Source organism: Rattus norvegicus, chromosome 3 (genome assembly GCF_036323735.1).
Source record: "Rattus norvegicus strain BN/NHsdMcwi chromosome 3, GRCr8, whole genome shotgun sequence".
Lineage (NCBI taxonomy): Eukaryota > Metazoa > Chordata > Mammalia > Rodentia > Muridae > Rattus > Rattus norvegicus.
The window spans coordinates 111,617,657-111,641,516 of NC_086021.1; the positions used below are offsets into that span (position 1 = coordinate 111,617,657).

The 23,860-nt window shown below is 39.5% G+C and overlaps 1 protein-coding gene across 2 annotated transcripts in view; it reads right to left on the reverse strand.

Annotated features, from left to right (window-relative positions):
* The window catches only part of Qser1 (glutamine and serine rich 1), a 66,449-nt gene that overhangs the window by 25,280 nt on the left and 17,309 nt on the right, over positions 1–23,860 (reverse strand). For both annotated transcript variants that reach the window (XM_039104929.2, NM_001139493.1), the window contains exons 2-3: positions 16,988–17,094; positions 8,161–11,826 (exon numbers count right to left, since the gene is read on the reverse strand). In XM_039104929.2, the coding sequence (XP_038960857.1) occupies positions 8,161–11,826; positions 16,988–17,094 (3,773 nt within the window). The remainder of the gene's footprint in view (positions 1–8,160; positions 11,827–16,987; positions 17,095–23,860) is intronic.

The window sequence follows — 23,860 nt, forward strand, 5'->3', positions numbered from 1 at the left end:
TTATTTTCTGTTTAAGTAGAGAATTATTAGGAAAGTAAGTACTTTATTTGTATCCTTCCTTGTTAAACTTTGCTTATGGAATTACTAGTGTTCAGTAATCACAGATAGCTTACATAATGTCTGCATTCTTTATATATTTAAATATTTCCACATGTGATTTATGCTATAAGAAAAAAGTTCCAAAAGAAAAGGAAATGGGAAATGGTATTTTAAAATGCTAACAATAACAGAACACCTCAGTCTCACTACCTGGAAGGGTTCCTGAGGGCTCTGGCAGACCCAAGCACAACAGAGACCAGACGGGTTTTGCCCTCACCTTTCCCTTTCCCCCTTGCTAAGAACAGTTAGTTATATCACACAGTCCTAAAGCTACCTACCTAGGTTTATTCCCTTAGTTAGCACCTTTCTCCTCTTGAGGCTGGCCAGCAGGTTCAGCTATTAAAGTACTGAAGTCTGTGCAGTCAGAAGCCCCCGTGGCCCACCTATTTAACACGTCCAATTAAAATTAAACATCTCATCCTAATATAGGGTTTCCCCTTGTTCCTTTATAAACTACCGTATGCTCATGTCTGTTTCCTTTCTGTCCAGAAGCAGTCCCTTTGTCCCTCTGGGGTAAATATCCCTCCCCTCGTCCCCTCATGCCCCCTTTCTTTTCTACCTCGTCCTCTATTTCCTGACTTTGCCTCTTATTCCCTGCCCTTTGTCCCCCTGGAGCAAATCTCCTTTGTGCTGATAACTTGGTTTTGGTTATGTCCTGTGCAGATTCAGACCCTTTTAGATCCCTGTGAGTTTGAGGCTAGTCTGGGATCCATAGTTAGACCTTATGTCAAAATAAAAATAATAAATTGCTAAAATATTAGAAAAGTTGTAAGTATAATCTCAAAAGAAAAAACCATGCACTCAATCACACAAGTTCAAAATATATCAAGTAAACTCTAACTGGGAATACAGGTTAGTGGTAGAGGAAGTACTTGCCTAGTATGTGCTAAGCCTTGGGTTCTATCTTCAATATTGCAAAAGTCAGTATGAAATAAATGACAAAGAAAAAGACAATATGCAATTTCATAAGTATATAACCCAACCTCAAAAAAATCAAACACGCTGGACAGTGCTGGTGCAAGCCATCCTAGCACTTGGGGAGGTAGAGGCAGGCAGATCGCTGTGAGTTTGAGGTCAACCTAGTCTACAGGTTTCAGAATAGCCAGAGCTACCCAGAAAATCCCTGCCAATAAATAAATAAATAAATAAATAAATAAATAAATAAATAAATAAGTAAAAATAAACTAAGCATTCTGATATACCTGTTTCACCTATCCACTTTTGCAATTCCTGAAATAAGCACTTTTTAAAAAACTTTTATTTATTATATGTGGGAGATCTGTCTGTCTCTCTCTGTGCATGCATGCTACAGGGCTTATTTAGTGGAGTCCATTCTCTCCTTCTACCTTTATAGGGTCTAGGATAGAACTCAAATAGTCAGACTTACTGGTAATTGCCTCACCCACTGAACCACCTTATCTGCCTTCCTGAGAAGTTCTAGGGCGAATGTTTTACTACTCCAGGAACACATGCTTTCTTTCTTTTGAAATTATTTATTATGTTCCCAAGATTTGGATGGGGGGGGTGAGATGTCTCACTATATGGCTATCCTGGAACTCACTATATAAAATAGGCTGGCCTCAAACTCACAGAGATCTGTCTACATCTGCCTCCTAAATTCTGGGATTAAAAGCGTGTACCACTATACTTGCTGGCTTTAGAAAAAATGTAAAAGATCTAAGTAATAATAGAAAGTAGGATTCACTTGTACTTTATAGTCATGGAATATTTACCAAGCCACTTAGAAAATTCATAAAATTCTTGAGAGTGTGGTGGTATATATTTGACCCCAGCACTTTGGAGAGAGAGACAGGTGGATCTCTGTGAGTTCAAGGTCAATCTATTCTACTTATGAGTTTCAGACAGCCAGGGCTACATAGTGAGATCTTGTCTCAATTTTTTTTCATAACATTTTAATGTATACATTTGAACTTAAACTAGATAAAATAACAAGGTACGATTTAATAGAAAAACAATGTTCGACCATTACTCATAGCTCTTTGGTTAAAAAAGAAGTCAATGAAGCTGGAAAGATGGTTCTGTAGATACTGGGCATAAACAAACACACACATAAGCAAAACACTCATACACACAGAATTTAAAAAAATAAAATAAAAATCTAACCTGAAGTAACAAAACATTTAAAAACAGATTGTTATAAACACAATTTATGGGATTTAGTCAGAGTATGGTACAAAGAAATGTAAAAATTTAAGTATCATTCAGTAGACAGAAAATACACTAATAATTAAGTACTAAAGTTAAGAACCAAAGGAAAACAAGGGAAAGAAATAAGATGTTGAAATTGAGGAAGTAGCCAGGCTGGCAGAGTGCCTGCTCAGCTTGTACAATACAAAAATCCTGGGTTTCAGGCTGGAGGGATGGTTCAGTGGTTAAGAGCACTGACTGCTCTTCCAGAGGTTCTGAGTTCATATCCCAGCCACCACATAGTGACTCCCAACCATCTGTAATGAGATCTGATGCCCTCTTCTGGTGTGTCTGAAGATAGCTATGTTGTACCCATATGCATAAAATAAATACATCTTTAAAAAAAGAAAAAAGAAAAAAACCCTTGGGTTCATTCTCAATGTTGCTGGGGAAGTGGGGGTGCCTATAATTCCTGCACTCAGGAAACAGAGGCAGGGAGATCAGAAGTTCAGGTTATCTTTAGATACATGGCAAATTTTTAAAAATATCAGTTTAGAATACAAGAGTCCACACGTAAAAACCAAACAACCCCCCCAAACATTTAATAATATTTTTCAAAGAAATAAAAATGGAAAATCTCCAAAATCCATGCAGAACACAAAGATCCCCAATAGCAAAACAATGCCTGAGCACAATAGCAACGCTAGCGTAACACAATCCTGATCCAGATCACACTCACAAAAACATGGCACTGGTACAAGACCAGACTCAGGGATGGGCCCGCAGCTGGAGTGACCTGATTTTCAACAAATGTGCTAAAAACATTCACTGGAGAAAGGACAGCCTCTTCAAGAAATGCTGCAGGGAAAACTGAATGTCCACATTTTTTTTTTTTTTTTCAGAGCTGAGGACCGAACCCAGGGCCTCTACCACTGAGCTAAATCTCCAAGCCCAAATGTCCACATTTGGAAGAATAACTAGATAACTAGTTTTTAAGCTATTGAAATGAATTCATGGCAGAAGAAAGAGCTTAATTGAAACATGAAACTTTGAAATTATTACAAGAAATAAAGCATAAAGAAACATCAAAAGCAGGTGAAATGGCTTAGCAGGTAAAGTCACTTGCCAAGTCTGGGAACCTGAGATCAATCCTTTAGGGAGAACCAGCTCTCACAAGCTGTCTTCTGAAGCAAGGTGGCATGCGTGTAAGCACTCCCTTCTAACAAGCACATACAAAATAAGTGTAATCAACAAATAAAGAAGCCAGAAGAAGACAGCACACTTCACCACCCAGAAACAGGTTAGGGCTCAGATGAGAAGAAATGACAAGCAGGCCTCAGCAGAGCTAAGACCGCTACACAGCGTGGAAACAACTCAAGAGTAAAGAGTCAACCTAAAGAATGAGAGAAAGGGCGTTTTTCTCAGCTTCTTAACTGTCAGCAGTTAAGAGCACTGGCTGCTTTTCCAGAGGATCTATTTCCAGCATCCACATGGTGGTTGACAAGTGTTTGTAACTCCAGTTTCTGAAAACCCAATGCTACCTTCTGGCTTCTATGAGCATCAGGCACATACATGGTATGGGTACACATATATACATTTAGACAAAACATTCATGTATATAAAAGTAAATTTTGGGGTTGGGGATTTAGCTTAGTGGTAGAGCGCTTGCCTAGGAAGCGCAAGGCCCCGGGTTCGGTCCCCAGCTCCGAAAAAAAGAACCAAAAAAAAAAAAAAGTAAATTTTAAAAAAAGGAATGGGTTTTTACGAGTAATCCCTATAATCCGTGGAGGGATTAATATGTAAAAATATAAAAATAGCTCTAAGATATTTAAATTTATTTATTGGATTTTCTGTGTACAGGTGTTTCTCTGCATATATTCATGTACCATGCACATGCCTATGGGCATCATAGCCCCTGAGTGGAATACAGGGGGTTGTCAGTCACCATGTCGGTGCTAGAAATTCAATCCAGGTCTTCTGGAATAGGAGCCAGTTATCTTAATTATGGAACTCTAGCCCTCTCTGATAATTATTTAAACAGTAATAAATAAAATTAAAAATTTAAGCAATAAATGAAACAATGAGCTGGATAGCTCTGAAAAGTATAAATGGTCCATCCATATATGAAAAAAATGCCTGAACTCTTTAGCCATTAAGAAAATGCAAATTAAAACAACACTGAGACTCTATTTCACCAGTCAGAATAGCTATTACCATCAAGAAAATAAACACGCCAAGTGTGGTTACATACAACTGTAATCCTTGCACTTGGTAGTCTCAAGTATACCCAGATCCTGTCTTAATAAACCAGGAGACAAAGGGGAGTGGGGGATGAAAGAGACACAAAGACAGATAACAGCACTAGTGCAGCACACACACACACACACACACACACACACACACACACACACACACACGAGCTCACACATAGAAAGGGGTGAAGAAAGAGAAAGCAACATGAACAAGATCACATGAGAGGATTTAGAATGGGAGTTAGGAACACTACACTGCTCTTTGCAACTGGGACTATAAATTAGTGTTAATAAAACCACTAAAGAAATCAAGATTGAAGTTCCTAAAAATAAATAAATAAATAAAAACCTCCATGAAACTAAAACTAAAACCATGAAACTAAAACTACTATACCACTCCTAGATATCTATGTGAAAATATTCCAGTCAGAATATAACAGGAATCAGCACTCCTGACAATTTTAGCTCTACTCACAATAGCCAAGAGATAAAATCAGAGTATATGTCCACCAAGAGATGGTGGGGCAGTGGCATAGGACTTTAATCTCAGCACTTGGGATACAGAGGCATGTGGACCTCTGTGAGTTTGAAGCCAGTCTGGTCTTCTAGCAATAACCAAAAATACAAGAAGAAACCCTGTTGAGGAGAGGGAGAGGGAGGTAAGCAGATGAAGGAAATGTGGTATGTACAATGGGGTTTTACCAATGAGGTAACAAGATAGAGACTTATGTTTATACCAGAGATTACAAAAGGTTTGTTTGGGCTGAAGAGATGGCTCAGTGGTTAAGAGCATTGACTGCTCTTCCAGAGGTCCTGAGTTCAATTCCCAGCAACCACATGGTGGCTTACAACCATCTGTAATAGCTGATGCCCTCTTCTGGTGTGTCTGAAGACTGCTACGGTGTGCTTATGTATAATAAATAAATCTTAAAAAAAAAAAAGGGCTTGTTCTATAAACCTACAAAGAAACAGAAATAGCAAAATGTAAAACATTCTGAATTGGGAGGGACTTAAAACTTTAATAGGATTGTCCACATCCACAATAATACTTAAATCTAAAGACTGTCTGACTCCATGTTGATTTTCCTGTGGCATAAAGTGAGTTATTATAGGGACAGTTTTGGAATTTTGATATTTTAAAAACAGAAATACTCTAAAGAATGTGCCTTTGTTTTAATCCCAGGTGTGGGATACGGGGCTGCTTTGGACTGTCCACAGCAGCTGACTATGATTTGTCTCATGCTCTGGCAGATACATGGTTTTGCCACCTGCAGATAGTTTCTATGATTGTGTGACGTTTGAAATTCTGGGAACTTTTCATAGTATATATAAATGCTAGAGTTCCAATAGGCATGGTGGGTGGTTGTTGATCATTTAAGGAGGTTGGCTGGAGTTAGTAGCCATGGTCAAAGAAGAAACAAAAGGAAATTAGTTACATTTAGGGATTTCCTAATTCCTCTTTCCCCTCTATCCTTGTTTCTCTCCTATGGAATATTATGGTGTGAAGGATAAAGGGTGAGAAAAAGAAAAACCCACAAGGACCAGCTACAAGTTGTACTTTTATTGTTTATTTGGCTTTGTGACAGGGTCAAGCAGCCCTGGCTAGCCTGGAACTAACTATGTAGACCAGGCTAACTTTGAATATACAGATATCCTCCTGCCTCTGCCTCTTAAGTGCTGAGATTAAAGGCATGCACACAAGGCTTGTTTTGGCTTTTGAGATAGGGTCTCACACAACTCTGGAGAATTCTTCAGATATATTTAGTATCAGACATTTATGTTAACTATCTACTATACCAGTTATTTCACATCATCTTAATGAAGGCAGCCTCAAGTCCAGACACAGAGAAGTATGTCATAAAACTCTTAAAGTCTTAAAACTCCTGTTTATACAAGAGCTTAGCAGAAATACAGGCTCTAAAATCAGATAAACTAATTCAGATGCAGGTCTGTCACTTATTAGTCACTAGTCCTATGGATTTCATTGGTTTACTTTCTATCAGTTAGATCTATCACCTGGGTGCTTCTCCCATCCGAAAAAATTATGTGCATGTGTGTAACTGAAAGAGTGCAGGAGCCCAAAGCCAGAGACAACAGTTGTTCCATGGAGCTGAAATTACGGGTGGCTGTGATACTCCCAGCATGGGGTACTAGGGAAATCGAACTCAGGTCTGCTGGGAAAGCAGTTATGTGCTCTCAACTGAGGAACCATCTCTCTAGCCCAATCCCCCCCCAACCCCCCCGGAGCTGGGGACCGAACCCAGGGCCTTGCGCTTGCTAGGCAAGCGCTCTACCACTGAGCTAAATCCCCAACCCCTCTCCAGCCCAATCTTGTATACACATCTCCTGACTCTTATTTCTGGCAAAAAAAAAAAAAAAAAAATAAATAAATAAATAAAATCATGGCTATATAAATTGTTACAATATTTTTTTCCTTAACATGTTCCTTAAAATTGTAAACTGTGGCTGCACTGGTGGCTCATACCTTTAATCTTACACTTAATTCAAAGTCAGACTGGTCTACATAGTGTAGTGGGACCTCTAAAATTTCTAACTAAATTTATGAACCTATTTTTAATCTATAGAGGGAAATACATCCAAATTCTATGGCTGGCTGGGGTGGCCTGCCACTGTATCTTTCTCTGGAACTCAGCTGAGTTGCCTCCTGAAGGAAAACACCACACAATCTTAGTTTAGAATCAACAGGTAACACAATTGCTGGGGCAACAACGAATATCCTAATCAGTAGGTCATACTAAATTAAATCCTCTGGTGGCAGATCCTGATGGATCCATCTAAAGGTGGGGAGAGGGGTCTAGTTTGTTACATCTTGTACCCCAAAATCTTTTCCTCCAAAAAAACCCAAGTCCCTTTCTCCTCCTTTCTTCCCCCCTACTCCAACCTAGAAGTCCCGCCTACTCCTCGATCAGTGATTGGTCCCCTGAAATCTTTATTCATTAGGGGAAGGTCTTTGCCACAACATAGTAAGACCCTATCTCAAAAATAAATAAAGGGTATTTACCTGTCAACTGTTTTTTAAAGAATCATTTATTTATTTTACTTTTTGTGAGTACACTGTCATTGTCTCCAGACACACCAGAAGAGGGCATCGGATCTATTATAAATGGTTGTGAGCCACCATGTGGTTGCTGGGACTTGAACTCAGGACCTCTGGAAGAGCAGTCAGTGCTCTTAACCACTGAGCCATCTCTCCAGCCCCCACCTGTCAACTGTTAATTGAAGAAAAAAGTGAAGTGTCTATCTCAAGATTTGGGAATATAGTAAGGAGCCAGCACAGAATTTTGAAGGTCTCTCTTAGCCAGATGCACATGCATTTTGTATATCACTTCAAATATTAATCTTGTTTACCTAATCTTTGGGTAAAACTGGGATACTAAGAGGACTTATATAATACAAATCTTCCTATTCCAAAACTGCCTTAAGATGTCTATGCTTGGGGAATGCAGATAGCAGACTGTCTAAGATGATTCTTTGTGATGTAACCAAAATCCTACATGCAAGGAAATGTCAAAAAGCAGATCCCCAAGATATCTTCTTGTCCAGAAGATGTATTTGCAGAACTATACAGGTTTTAAAATGTAATGCCATAGCTAGAAACCTAACAGTAAGATGTGATCTGTAAATCTGTTTAAAACGTTACCTGTTTTCTTTGTTTTATCGGAAGTAGGATCCAACGCAGTTAAGGGAGCAGAGGTGCTCTTAGAGCTATCATGGCCACACGTGCCAGAATCTTCCTCATCAGAAGAAAACGAAGATAACTGTTCTAAATTTTTAAGTTCATTGTCAACTTTTTCTGATAGATTGACCCCTCCAGTCTCAGATGGTAACAGTGCATGTGCTGCAGGTGATGTCTTTGCAAATGGTGGGGGACAGAAGGTACGGGTGACTTGGGTTCCTGATCGTCTGGTCCTATTAGGTATTCGAACGGCAAGGGTAGAAAACTGCTGCTTGGGCCCACACTTCAGGAAGTCTAAAAAGGAAGCAATAAATCCTGTTTTGACCTCTGGCTGCTTTTCCTCCACTTCCTTGATTTTCTGCCTCATCTTTTCTTGATGCTGGAAACCTTCATCACAGCTTTCTGAGGAAGGGGAAGTGTATGGTAAATACACATCTGTCCCTCGGGGGTTCTGTCGCTTGCACTGAGCAGACTTTTTCAGTTGTTTCTGATTATCTTCTTCCTCTTTACCCTGTTCTTTTCCTTTAGCTTTTTCCTTTGGAAGGTTAAAATATGTTACATCTTGCTTTTCATCTTCAGTCTTGCCACTGGCTGCATCCCCTGGCTGGGACATGGCCAGCAGTGCAAGTGTACTCCTTCTATGGTTGACCAACATACCACTGTCATCACCTACTAGGGTAAAGTCACTCTCTGATACCACACTCTCTCCACTTATGCTCCGACTATTAGAGACAAACTCTTGATTTCTGTTATTAGTCACTGCACTGTCAACAGCCATTTCCCTGTCTTCTTTAGACTCATGGTTTATAGTCAACTGTTTCTTGAATGGGTCAGAACTTTGCTCCTGGATTTCCTGACCCAGTCCAACCATGGCAGAAGGTACTTTAGTTGGTATATTTTGACTAGATGTTTCCATATGCGGCTGATCAAGGACTGTTTCTGACTGAAGGGTGGGTACTGATGAAAGGTTTACACTAACCTGATTTCCATTTAAGGAAATATCATTAATACTCTGTGGCTTTCCTACTGTAGCTGTTATGGAGTTAAAATCTGAATTCACATGCCTGACATCTAATGACTGCTGATAATGAGGCTTAGAATCACTACTTTCAATATCTTGCATGGTTTCATTTGCAGCTGATTTGGAAAATTCAGAAGGTGTAACCCCACAAGCTGCTGCTGTAGCTGCTAAGATGTCATCTACATTTGATAAAATATTTCTTTCATCACTGAGAAGCATTGCCTCTGGGAAGCATATTGATCCAAGAGAAACAAACTGACTCTTTGAATCCTGTGGATTGGTTGTCAGCTGCTGCAATGGTTTTGAAGGTTCAGGGAGGTCTAGTTTCATGACGTCAGGATTCTGGGCATGCAGCTGCTGCTGAGGATGTTCACCGTTGCTCTGGATAATATGGCCATCCATCTGAAGGAAAGGATGGACTATCTGTTGCGGACTCTGAACACGCTGCACTTGCAAGGATGCCTTTGCTTGTCCCAGGCTCGCCTGTAGCATCCCAGCCTGCTGAAGAATCTGTAAGTGACAGGCAGAGTCTGCAAGGACTGGTGCGTTAGGAAGAGCCTGATGACTGTGCCCTAAAGCATGGTTTGGAACCTGTATCTGAGGTGTGGCACTGATCATTTGATCATGCTGTTGCTGAGCCTTCGCTCCATGCATCTTGTGCATGAGAGAATGCTGCTGGGTGAGGTCTTTAGTATTCAACCTTATCTGTGGAGTCTGCATTAAATTAGTTGACTTCTTAAGATCAGGGGCTACTGAAGTATTGGGTTGGCTGCTTTGCTGGTTAAGTGGTGTCATTGAACCAACCATGTTTTCTTCTTGTTTTGAACCCTGGAGACCAACTCCAACAACTTGATCTTCAAGGTGGGAGTTATTTCTGGTTACACTCTGAGAATACCTATCATCTGCCTTTGATGTCTTATAAACTGACTCTTGGGCATTCACTTCCCCATCGGGTAGCCTTTGGCTTGATGACTCAAGAGATGCTTGTGACTGCAATGCTTGTAATTTCTGCATTGGAAAATCATCTTGCTTTGAAGATGTATACACATTTGAGTCAAGTTTTCTCTCAGCATAAGACTTTGAATCAGGGGAAGCTATGCTACTTTGTAAAGTCTGACCACGAGAAGAGGATGCAAAAGATGACTGCACAACAGGCAAAAACTTTTGGGGCTGAGGAGGAGAAGATCCTTGTGTCTGAGCATTTGGGGATGAATGCATAGAAGGATAATTTGGTGTTGGGGTAGAAACTGGCAAGCTCTGACCCCGAGAGGCAGAAGAATAAGAAAGAGAAGGGGCTGGTAATGTCAGAGACTGTCCTGATGCGTAGCTTTCTGAAGGACTAACAACAGATAAAACTTGTGACTGAGATGAATAACTGACCTGTGTTTGGCTAACTGGTGATAAACCCTGAGAGTGACCAGAAGAATAATTTTGAGACTCACTGACTGAAGACAGGTCTCTTGTTTGAGCAGGGTAATTCTCATTTGTAACTAAAGATAATACTTCCTGCTGATTGGATGAATAACTGAGTGTCTGATTTTCAGAGGTCACTGGCTGAGATGACCCAGGAAAAGTCAATGTTTTGTATAAGGGTGGCAACTTCTCAGCCCTGCTGGACCTGTAAACCTGTGAATGAACGATGGACGGCACACCATGTGGCTGTACTGAACCATAATTTTGGGACTGACTAACTGATAAAAGGCTTGGTAGCTGTGCTGTTGAATAAATTTGTGCTTGACCTGATATTACAGAACTCTGGTTATGTAAAGGTTTAGAATAGTTTAGTGTTTGCACAGGAGGAATTACACTTTGAGGCTTGGGAATTGTAGTTGATGTTAGTGGCTGTTTTGTAGAACAGCTGTCTACTTTTGTTGCAGAAGGAAGATACCCTGATGATGGAATTACAGATGAATAAGACTGGGCAAGTTCTGCTGAGACCTGAGGGGTCTTCTGCTGCAATACTCCATTGCTCACCTGAGTAGAATCTCGGACTGAACTACAGGATAAAGACGACTGCCTAGATGTTTCCTGAAAACTGCCAATACTTGCACTCGATAGGTAACTATGTAAGGGATGCTGTGAACCAGTCAGTTGTGCCTGAATAGACTGGGTAACTGAAGGCCGCTGGTGGTGTTTAATAACACTACATTCTCGAAGAAGGGCTCTTTCAATGGAAGCAGCAGAATTAGTAAAAAGAGCTGAACTATAGGCTTGAGGGGTTTGTTGGGCTCCCCCAAGTGTTGAAGGCAACAAACTAAACTGAGGTTGTAAAAGATGGGGTGCTGACTCTTGGGCCGAGCGATATGTTGAAGACTGAGGTGGTATGCTGTTACTTAATGCAGAACTGCCCAGACGCTCAAATGCCAAAGCAGTCGGGACAGTTCCCTGGGAAGTCTTAATTTGTAGCAAAGGGTCATGAGGGTTTAAAATTCCATTTGATGTAGTGTTAAAAGATGAATCTTGAAGCACCAAAGGTGAGGTGGTCACAAAGTTTCTGTTGCTAAAGGAAGCTGGATGCTGATAAGCAGACAAAGTCGGTGGTGGAAGTGTTCCGCTGGTTGGCAAGGGTCCTGTAACAAACAGCTCAGCTGCTGTTGAGGAATGCATGCCTATCAAGAGAACACATAAAAATCTTTATGTAATTATAGCAGATATTTAAATAAATGTTGACATTATAGTGATAGACAGATCTCAGGACATCAAAATATCCAATTGTATATATATGGGAATGTTAAAATTTTTGCTTTCTTAAAACAAAATCAAAGTTCTGAAAGATGTAGCAATGTACATCTGTAATGCTTAAAATAGGTGAGTTTACACACAGGGAAGTAGACAAATGCCATGTGGAAATTAAGAAGCCAGCAAAAACGTACAGAAATCTCTGGTAATTACTCTACTCTAACTCCCTAACACAAATTAAAATAAAATGTACAAAACATTAAAAACACTAAATATTGGGGGCTGGAGAGATGGCTCAGTGGTTAAGAGCACTGACTGCTCTTCCAGAGGTCCTGAGTTCAATTCCCAGCAGCCACATGGTGGCTCACAACCATCTGTAATGGGATCTGATGCCCTCTTCTGGTGTGTCTGAAGACAGCTACAGTGTATTCATATGAATAAAATAAATAAATGCCTCTTAAAAAAAATACTACATTTTGCATATCTCACATAACAAATGAAAAAATGAGAGATTTTAACTGTAAGGTTTTACTTTTTTTTCTTGTTTTGTGTTTATTTTTTGCCAAATAATATTCACTGAAGAAATGTCTTACACTTCAGGTACTGACTTCTCATGAACTGTCTAACAATAAAAGACACATAATTGTATTTAAAAAAAAAAATCGAACCATTAATTCATACGGTAATGGCAAGAAAGGACTATACATTTCAGAACAACATCCTTTTCTTTTTAAGATATGTTTTTAGTGGTTTTAATTATTTCTAGGGTGTATATGTATATGTTTGTGTGTGTTGCTTTTGTTTAATTTTTTCCTCTTTTCTCTACTTTGGGAGAGTTCTTCTCCAAACTATCTCCTATCTTCTCTGGCTTAGATGAGCTTCTCCAGTGTCAACTGTCACTAACCATCTTCTCTTCTCACTCTATTTTCTGATCGTATTAATACTGTCTCCCAGAACCTCCTGAATCCTACTCCTCTTTTCTCAGCCTCTGCTGGCTTTTTATATCCTCTTCTGTTCCTAGAATTCTAAGAGGCAGCCAACACTCAAAGAAAGAGGGTCCTTTAAATGGTCAGACACATAAAAATAAATCCTACTACATTTCTGTCCATTTGTTTAGCTACTAATTATTCAGTTTTGAAGTTGCTTCTCCATTCTTTCGAATGTCTTTTCCGGGGTTCTCAGGTACCTGATGTATCTTTCGTTGATCCCCCAGGAGCATATGTACAACTGAGATAAAAACCTAACAAGCTGGAGAGATGGCTCAGTGGTTATGAGCACTGACTGCTTTTCCAGAGGTCCTGAGTTCAATTCCCAGTAACCACATGGTGGCTCACAACCATCTGTAATGGGATCAGATGCCCTCTTCTGGTGTGTCTGAAGACAGTGACAGTGTACTCATATAAATAAATAAATCTTAAAAGACAAAAACAAAAAAACTACCATCAATGCTTTTCTTTTGTGTAACTTGGGTACTACTTCTTGAGTCTTTTACACTCTAGTATAGCCTTAGGAACTAAAGAAGGTAAAGGAATTCAAGGTTGTAAAGGAACCAGTGGTAGAAATACTCTATTTGAGGCTCTCGAATCTATTAACATTCTCCGTTTCTCAAATTTCTTTTTTATAACAAACTCATGGGAATCCCACAGGCTGGCAGACTCTTCTATATGTCACGCCTCCAGCAGCTCTTGTACCAGCTGCTAAAATGCCTGTAATTTTAATTTAGTTAAGGATCACTGCTCTACCCACACAGGCTTCTTAGTCAACCATGGTAGGGCTGTTGGTATAATTTCAACAGGACCTCCCCACCCCCCCCTTAAAAATTTGAAAACTGAATCCCTGTTGTGACTGTTTTTGGACAACGTAAACAGTTTGGGGTTGGTCGTTCTGGATGACATTTTCTAATACCTTCCCCAGAAGCATCTTCCATTTCATCCCTTATTTAATGGATTGTCTCTGGTATTAAGGGGATATTAATCTGAATTCCCAACTGCTGTAATAAATCTCATCCCCATATATTTATGGCCATGTCAGTCACATAAGGCCTTAACTTTCCTATTTGACCTTCTGTCCCACACATTTAAGCCATCACACACTTTTTCCCCCTAAGACAACATTCCAATTCCTAGAAACTGAGTATAAACCTTCTGAAGTGCCATTCTGAATTCAATTTTTGTGAAATGATGGTTCCATCAGCTCCTGTATCCACTAAACCTTCTATTTCGGTATCATTTACTTACAACTTTAATTTTGGCTTCTAATGATTAACAACTGTTTGCCAGACCCTCCAGATATTTCTACTGGATTGACTTTGCCTTTCCAGAGAAACAGTAACAGTTAAGCAATCCCATCACATGTTAAATTGCATCTCCCTTTTTATATAAGCCATAATTTTAATTTCTCATTTGAAAACTTCATTTATAATTCCTAATTCCTAGATGCATTATAAATCCTTGGAAAGTCAAACTGCTTGCTTCCCAAGATCATTCCTACTGCCCCTGAAGGCAAAGGACTATAAACTCTGGTAATTGTTTTATTACATTGATTTTTGGGGGATAGCATAAGATGTTTATCTATGACCAAATCTAGAGCAGCATTTGCCAACAGTAGCATGCATTAAATCAGCAATACTTAGTTAAGGTTTTTCTGCCTGCTTGTTATTTCCTGTCTGACGAGACACTAACAGCTTGTGCTTTATGCTGTAGGGCCTTTAGCTAGCCCTCCCTCCATTGTTTCTTGACAGCAAGAAATTGCCTTGGATATCTCTCTTAGACATACACTCATAGGTCCAATTGTAACACTTGTCACACTGCTTGTACACCCCTGGAAGTTTAGGCCTTCTTTCTGCTTTATATTTAGAAAAACCATTGCTTTTAGAGATGCCTTGTTCCCAATTTTGTTTCAAATGTCCATATTTCCCACAAAAAAAGCACTGGGCCTTTTGATATCTGAGACCTCTAGCCATTGCTTGACCTCTTATATTAATTTCCCTCACTCTCTTGTATTCCTGGCTCCTTTTCTCTACCATGATGGCCATTGCAATTGAGGGCTAGCCTCTAGAACAGCTGTTACCATTCCCTCCAGTGGAGTGGGGAGGCGTAATTTTATTTTGAGTAGCTCAATTATTTAGAGTTTGTTTCATACAAGGCAAGAAAATAAGATATCATTGCTTTTTAAAAAATGCCTAAAGTCCATCATTTCTGTAGGGTACCATCCTATTTCATCATAACCTTGTGGATATTCTCCATTAGCAGACATATGCTGGATAAACATTGGGAATATTGTTGGCAATTTTGTGACCTAGGACTGCCTGTTCTCAAAAGGTGCTGTGGGTCTAACCGTGAAAAGGGCTGTCTCATCTGACCATCCTCCTGCTTTTCCACTTTTATTTGACTGCCTGTTGTAGTTTGTATATGCTCGACCCAGGGAGTGGCACTATTTGGAGGCGTGGCTTTGTTGGAGGTATCACTGTGGACATGGGCTTTATGACCTTCATCTTGGCTGCCTGGAAGTCTTCCATTACCAGCCTTCAGATGAAGATATAGAACTCTCAGTTCCTCCTGCACCATGTCTGCCTGGATGCTGCCATGCTCCTGCCTTGATGATAATGGACTGAACCTCTGAACCTGTAAGCCAGCCCAATTAAACGCTGTTCTTATAAGAGTTGCCTTGGTAAGTAAAGAAATATATCTAATAAGAAATTTAAAAAAAAAAAAAAAAAAGAGTTGCCTTGGTCATGGTGTCCATTCACAGCAGTAAAACCCTAACTAAGACACTGCCCTTTGACACAGCTCCTTCCCCTCTTTTCTGCCTGGGGGAAACTCCCTCTCTCTGGTTCCTTCACTGGGAATAAGCTTATTGTCTCTCCCTTTCTTGACGCTTTCCTTACATTGCTTGATCCCAAGTTTCTCTATTTCCCCTGATTTTTTTCTAGTTGCTCAGCCATGTGCGTGCAGGTGCCCAATGAAATCGGAAGCATCAGATCTCCTGGAGGTGGAGTGACAGATGGCTGTGAGCCACCTGACCTGTGTCAAATACAGACACCTCCCCTGAAAACAGCATGTCTTCTCAACTGCTAGGGAATTTTATTACCAATCTTCCCATGTAGACATTAAAATAAGGCTTAATTTTTGTTCCTGTCAAACTGGTAAGTAGCTAATTTAAGTATAAAATATAAACTGAGTATCTTTTATAATTATCAAACCTTTAAATTGAAACTGAGTTAATTTAAATTGAACTGTCAGGATGGAGCCCTGAATAATGGTATAAGTTCCTGACGAAGCAGCCTGAGTTATTTCAGGACTCAACAAAGGACAGCAATTCACCATGGAGGATTCTTTAGTGTTAGTGCTAGCACTACTACCTTCCATATCAAGTGTCCCAAGTAAAACAGTCAAAGTTAGATTCCTGCTCTTATTTAAAAAGCAATTTTTGAAAAGCAGGCACAAGTTTCATATACCAAGTCTGTCTTATTTTGAAATAGCAAAAAATATTGTATTGACTAGTGTGTGTGTGTCTGTGTCTGTCTGTCTGTCTGTTGTTGTTTTAGAGACAAGGTCTCACAATGTAGACCTGGAACTCATACCTACCTTGCCTGAGTACTGAGATTAAAGGAGTGTACCTGTATGCCTGGCTCTGGCTAGGTATGTTTTAAAGGTGCAAGAAAGAAAAATGTGTCCATTTAGCAATTACATAGCTGTTGTATCATTAAAGCTAAACTTTAGAGCTGGAGAGATGGCTCAGCGGTGAAGAGCACTGACTGCTCTTCCAGAGGTCCTCAGTTCAATTCCCAGCAACCACATGGTGGCTCACAACCATCTGTAATGAAATCTGATGCCCTCTTCTGGTATGTCTAAAGACAGCTACAGTGTACTTATATACAATAAACAAATAAATCCTTAAAAGAAAAAAAAGCACAAAAAAAAAAAAAAAGCAAAAAAAAAAAAAGCTAAACTTTATCTCATTTCTATTTTAACATTCCCATGGCATAGATATCTTACATATTATGTTTATAAACCAAAATATGAAAGCTGATTTTTCTTTCTATTCACTCAATATATCCAGAATCATAATATATTTTAAAAAGACTGTTACCAGTTGCTTGAGGAGTGGCGGCATATCCAGGAAGCTGGTGAGAGGCTGTGAATGTCTGTCTTTGAAGAACATCCGATTCTGACTGGGAGGGATGGACATCTTCATAGCTTAATGAGAGAGGACAGTATTAAAAACAAACAAAAAGTAATCCCAATGAAACAATCAAAATGATTTACAGGAGAGCAACTACTGGTTGTAAGTTGCTTTACACAAAGAACACATGGAATGAGCAAAAGCTAAAAAGCATAAAACAGAATAAACTTCACAGGCAGGGATGGGGTCGCATGCTGACTAAGAGCCTGGGTTGGCTCCTAGCACTAAAATAAACAGTAAGTTTATTATCGTTTGTATACTTGAACATGCTCATTTTAAGTAACCTATTCATTATGTATGTTGTGCTAAAACAAAGAAGCTTGTAAATAGTATATCAGGTAGACAAGAATGCTCTGTGCCTTCACATTTCATTGCATTGCCGTCTTCCATCCCCTCCATACTCACTGTTCCCTTCCTATATTATGTCTTATACTTTTCTGGATATACTGAACTTAATTGGTGAAAATACTGCATAAAACACTGGTTTCACAATGACATTTTTGTATATGTATAGCATGTACTTATATCACATTTTCTTTATCCATTCATCCACTGATGGGCACCTAAGCCAATATCACAATCTGGGATGTGAATACTCAGAGTCTAAACAAGATATCCAACACTGAGGTCTTTTTACCTGATGCTGAGTGATAGCTCAGAGTATACTGCCCAAGCGTATTACAGCGTATTATGGCAGGATGATACACAGCTTTAGTTCTGTGAGAAATCTTAATGATGATGTCCACAGCATATAGACTAATTCATATCCCACAAATATACATATATAAATACAGATCCTTGTCCCATCCACCAGCCTTTGCATCTGTTTTATTTCCTTGACGATAACATGGGATAAGATGCAGACTCAGTGTGGTTTTGATGGCTGAGGCTATTAGAAATGTTTGAGTCACTGGTCCATTTATTGACTGGGTTATCTCTTAGTACTCAGTTTTAGATTTGTTATTTTTAAATATTTGTGTTTATGCCTGTGAATTTATACATATCACATGCATATAGGAGCTCTAGGAAGCCAAAAGAGAGAAAGTGGGATCCCCTAGACCTGGAGTTACAGACAGTCGTGAGCTATTATTTTTGGTGCTGGGACCCACCCCAGTCCTATATAAGAACAGTCAGTGCTCTTAACCTCTGAGTTATCTCTCCAGATATAATCTGGCTATAGGCACAAACAAGGACTTTCTAAATGGGTCTCCAGTCATTCGGGAATTAAGAATTAAACAAATGGGATTAATAAAAATAAAAGTTTCCACATCAAAGGAAACCTCATCAGAGTGAAGAGACAGCCTATAGAATAGGAGATTTACATCTGGCAGAAAATAAATATCCACCAAATATAAGAAGTAAAGTTTTACCCAAGTGTTTGACCATGGTGATATGGAAGTGCACACCTTTACCTCCAGGACGGGGAAGCAGACGCAGGAGGATCTGTGTGCAGACGCAGGAGGATCTGTGTTACGTTCTAGGCCAGCAAGGCTAAAGCGAGTTTTTGTCTTAACAACAAAACTGCCCAATTTTACTTGTGGTGTATGGTGGTTTCATAATTTTGGATTTGACTTATACACAGTCAACCTTAGTGTGAAATTTTTAAGTAGAAAATCTTCAGAAATAAACTGCTCATATTTTTAGAAATGTTATTAGAATATATCAGTTGAGGGGTTGGGGATTTAGCTCAGTGGTAGAGCGCTTGCCTAGCAAGCACAAGGCCCTGGGTTCAGTCCCCAGCTCCGAAAAAAAGAAAAAAGAAAAAAAAAAAAAAAGAATATATCAGTTGAACAAAATAATGGGTTTTATGATGATTTTGGGGTATATAATGTACTACCTCTACATGACACCCCCCACCCCAACAATGTCTTGCTATACAATCCTGACTGGCCTGAACTCTCTATGTAGACCAGGCTCATCTCAAACTCACAGAAATCTACCTACCTTTACATGCACACATGCACCACATACTTTAGTAATTATAATTCTAGTTGATTTGCAGGGAGACCTCATTACATTTAATAGTTAACAATGTTGAACATCTTTAGCTGGCATGAAAAATATCTTTATTAAATTTTACTCAAATCTTTTGCCTAATTTATTGGGCTGTGAAGAGAGAATCTTCATGCACCGTGTGGAAGCATCACATCTCAGTAAAAAGCCTACAGCCAATGAACTGAGGCAGGATTAGCAGGTAGGACATCCTGGAGAGAGAGGATTCTGGAAAACAGGCTCTGGAGATTTGCCCCAAATGTAGAAGGAGATAGTCACATGAAAGTAGGAGAAGTAACTAACCACGTGGCAGGACTTAGCATGAACAGGTAATTATGGTCAGGAAACAAGCGAAGCTCTGGTCCAGGCATTTACTCATGAATATTAAGTCTCACGGTCGTTATTTTCAGAGAACAAAGAGGCCAGGAACAAACAGGGCTGTTTTCTTATTAATTTTATGAGTTGCCCACATATTCTAGAATCAATCCTTTAGACATATATAACTATTTTCTACCAATCCATAGCTTTTATTGTTCTAAAAATATCTTCAAAAGAGTAGTACTTAAATCTATTAAATACATTTGCCATTTTGGCTAAAATAAAAACTGTTATTTAACCCAGTGCCTCAAAGAATTGTTTCCCATGAGTTTTCTTCTGGAAATGTGAGAGTACAACTGAAAAAGCCCATCAGTTCTAACAACAGGGATTGAGGATGTTCCAAATAGTGTATTTAACATGTATGAGGCCCTCTAGTCAATTCCTAAAAAAGCAAAATGAAAAGATAAAGACTCAATAACTTTATTGCTGTGATAAAATACCCCATAATTTAGAAGAAAAGGGGTTTATTTTAGTTCATAATTCTATTACTGCAAGAAAAGTCCAGGTGGCAGGAGCTTGAAGCAACTAGTCAGTATCTACAATCGAGCGCAGGGAGAGAACAGAAAGCAATTGTGCACACTCACTGCTCAGCTAGCTTTCTCCTCTATGTACCCAGATCAGGGAATGGTGCTACCTACTTATAGGCTGGTCCTTCAGCATCATTTGGTATTTGGCTTTTTTTCCCCCAGAGCTGAGGACCGAACCCAGGGCCTTGAGCTTGCTAGGCAAGCGCTCTACCACGGAGCTAAATCCCCAACCCCAGCATCATTTAACATAATAAAAATAACCTATATAACACATGTGCACACACTCACAGGCATGCCAACCCGATCTAGACAATCCTTCTTTGAGACTCTTTCAAGGTGAGTCTAGATTATGAAGTTAAGAATACGTGTGTTTCTTTGATTCTGAACTATTTGCATAGTCTTTTAGAAACTGAGAATCTTCTGATTCAAAAATCAAAACACTCCTAATATCTGCAAGTATCTGAAGAAAATGCAATGTTAAAAACAACTAGATTTCAGCTTCCACTTGGAGATAATTGTTTGAACAAAGCAATAGCTGCAATTCCCCTTCCTATACACCACACAACCTGGAGATTGAGTCCAGGGCTTATATACACCAGGCAAGCACAGGATACCACTAAGCTATATTCCTAGCCCTTGACTTTTGGACACAGATTTCCTTCCACACAGACTTAATTAACCTCAAACTCATTCATGATTCTCCAGCTTCAGTATCCTAAGTAGCTAAGGCTGGGGCCATATTACTCCTCCTCCATCCTCTGTCTTTACATTTCCCAACCCTTTTTTTTTTTTCTTTTTTTCGGAGCTGGGGGCCGAACCCAGGGCCTTGCGCTTGCTAGGCAAGTGCTCTACCACTGAGCTAAATCCCCAACCCCCCCAACCCTTTTTTTACTTTTCTCCACAGAATAGTATCATTCATACTATGTATTAACTGGTTTGCTAATTAGATAATTAATAAAAATGTCAACTCCACAAGGACAAGCTCTTTGCTTCACTCACTGCTTTATCCTGAGCACAAACGATTGTATTTGGCACACTGTAGATACTTATAATTGAAATTCTATGCTCAGTTTCAGAGCACTGAGTGAGCATCTACTCAGTTGTCAGGCATCCTGATAGATGCTGGGAACTTAAAATTCAAACATTAAACCAGAGTGTCAGCTCACATCCATAAAATTTATTAATAACATGGCACTCTTGTACTAGGCACATGTGCCTATATATACACACAAAGAAGCAAAACACATAAAATAAAATTTAAAAATAAGTTACAGAAAGCAAATAAGAAACACTGTTAAAAATGTCTTCTCAAAGTTTTATTAATTTGGTATTTGTTCTTTTGTTTTATGTGTGGGTTTAAACAAATTATTTCAAGTTACGTTTTCCTTCTTTCTTGAGGAGGCAGTTTGAGAGAAGGTCTCTACCTAGTCCTGGAGCTTTCTATATAGACCAGACTGGCCTTGAAGTCACATAAATACACCTGCTGTACCTCCCAAGTGCTGGAATTAGAGGCGTGGGCCACTATGACTAGCTGTGTGTGAGGCTTTTTTTTTTTTTTTTTTAAAAGACAGGGTCTGATATGCAGCCCTCAAAGTCACAGAGATCTGCCAATCTCTGCCTCCTAAATCTTGGTATTAAAGGTGTGCACCAGGACATCTGGTCTACAGTTTTGTCTTTGGTAACTATTTGAAAGCACAAGATTTTAAATGGTATAAAATTAGCTTTCAGATAACAACAGTTTGTAGAATTTAGATCAATTCAGACTCCAGACTCCTTTTACTCTATCTATGGTCCAGCAATTCTACTCTTAGAGACTTGAATCCACCATATGAACGTTGACAGCATTTTCCTAACAAACAAAAAGTAGAAACAAACTTTTATCTCCAACAACAGATAAATGAATAAGCAAAATGGGAGACTGCCATATAATAATACACTGTTCAGACAAAAACAGATGAGTACAGAAAATACTAAGTAGAAACCAGACATAAAAGGGATGAGTCCATATGCAATTCCATTTGTATGAAATTTCCCTAGTGCATAAATTCATGGGGAAAAAAGGGCACTATGCTTATCAGGGACTGGAAGTGGGACACAACAGGAGGAGGAATGTAGTTATTTATGGGCTGAGTAAAATCCTTTAGAATTGGACCATATTGACAGCTGTACAACCTGTGATTATCCAAACAGCGGTCACTGGTAACTGTTTCTTTCTGTGCAACATTATCAGTATGCTTCTGTAGCTGGCCGATTTCTATATATTGCACAACCACTTTTAAAACATTTATATGGAATTGGAGATATACAATAGCTCATCTGCAGAGTACTTACTGCTGGTTTGGAATACCAGCCAGGGAAAACAACGAAGGCTCTGGGACCAGGGGCTGAGGACGTTACTCAGAGTGCCTCTGTGCACGGCTCTAAGTTCCATCCTTTGCTATTCGGGAGGGGTGGGGGGGTGGTTGTTTGTTTGTTTGGTTGGTTTTTGGTCAACCTGACACAAGCTAAAGTTATTTGGAAAGAACTTTTGTTGGGAAATGCCTATATCAGGTGACCCATGGATGAACCTTTAGGACACTGTCTTGATTAATGATTGATGTGGGAAGGCTCAGTTCACTGTGGCTAGTGCCTCCTTTGGGTTGTATAAGAAAACAGGCTGAGCAAGCCATGTGGAGCAAGACAGTAAGCAGAGTTCCTGTGCAGTTTCTAGTTCAGTTGCGGTCTCCAGATTCCTGCCCTGATTTTCATTTAAGATGCAATGTGACTGAGACAAGCAAACTGCAATAACCTTTCTGTTCCCATGTTAGTTTTGGTTGTGGTATATTATCACAGAAACAAACCCCAACACACATCCAGCTCACAAAAAATAATTACTCTGTATATATTTGTATAGTTTTAAAATAAATATTACATCTACATTCTTTGTTGGGACAACTTCTCAGTATGTAGCCCAGCCTGACATTGAATCCCGGGCCTCTCCAACCCGGGGATTACAGGTGTGATCTTCAGCTGTTCTTCCTGTGTTGTTTCTTCAGAGCCATACATCAGCATATATGTTGCAGGACACATGGAGAAACAAGACACTGAGTCTCAAGCACTTGGGTCCTCCACTTCTCACTTTCTTTGTTTAAGGGCCTTCTGAGAACATACTGGTGGAAATCATCTTTAGGGATTAAAAAGGTTTTCTTATTCTATTAGCTCTTCTAGGTTCCAACCAATGAGGCACAGTGGTATCTGTCAGCCTAGGAATGCCCTTTTCTCCTTTATAAAAAATAACCAAGTTGAGAACACTCAGCTTGACATCCATGAACAGATTTGTGTGTTCCCCCCCCCCTCCTTGGTCTATAACAGGAATGCCCTTTATTCAATTGTAGATGCATTCTGCCATGGGTCAAAATGCCTTGCTTAATGGGAAAACCCTGTCATTCCCACCACTGATTCAGACCACCTAATGCCTCCACTCTTCACCCAGAGATCACCAGAGACCTCTGTGGGCATGTGCTTCTCACAGAACATATGAAGCTTGTGTTCAGTGTCCACTTCAATGTGTGTCAGACAGCCAATGCAGGAAAGAAGATTTTTAACTTCATCTTGACATAGCTGAGAACCACTCCTAGTAGCTTTAAACAACGGCCAATTTAGCCTACAGAACTCCAAATAGATTGGACCAGAAAAGAAACACCTCCCGTCACATAACTGTCAAAACACCAAACGCACAAAATAAAGAAAGAATATTAAAAGCAGTAAGGGAAAAAGCTCAAGTAACATATAAAGGCAGACCTATCAGAATCACACCAGACTTTTCGCCAGAAACTATGAAGGCCAGAAGATCCTGGACAGATGTCATACAGACCCTAAGAGAACACAAATGCCAGCCCAGGTT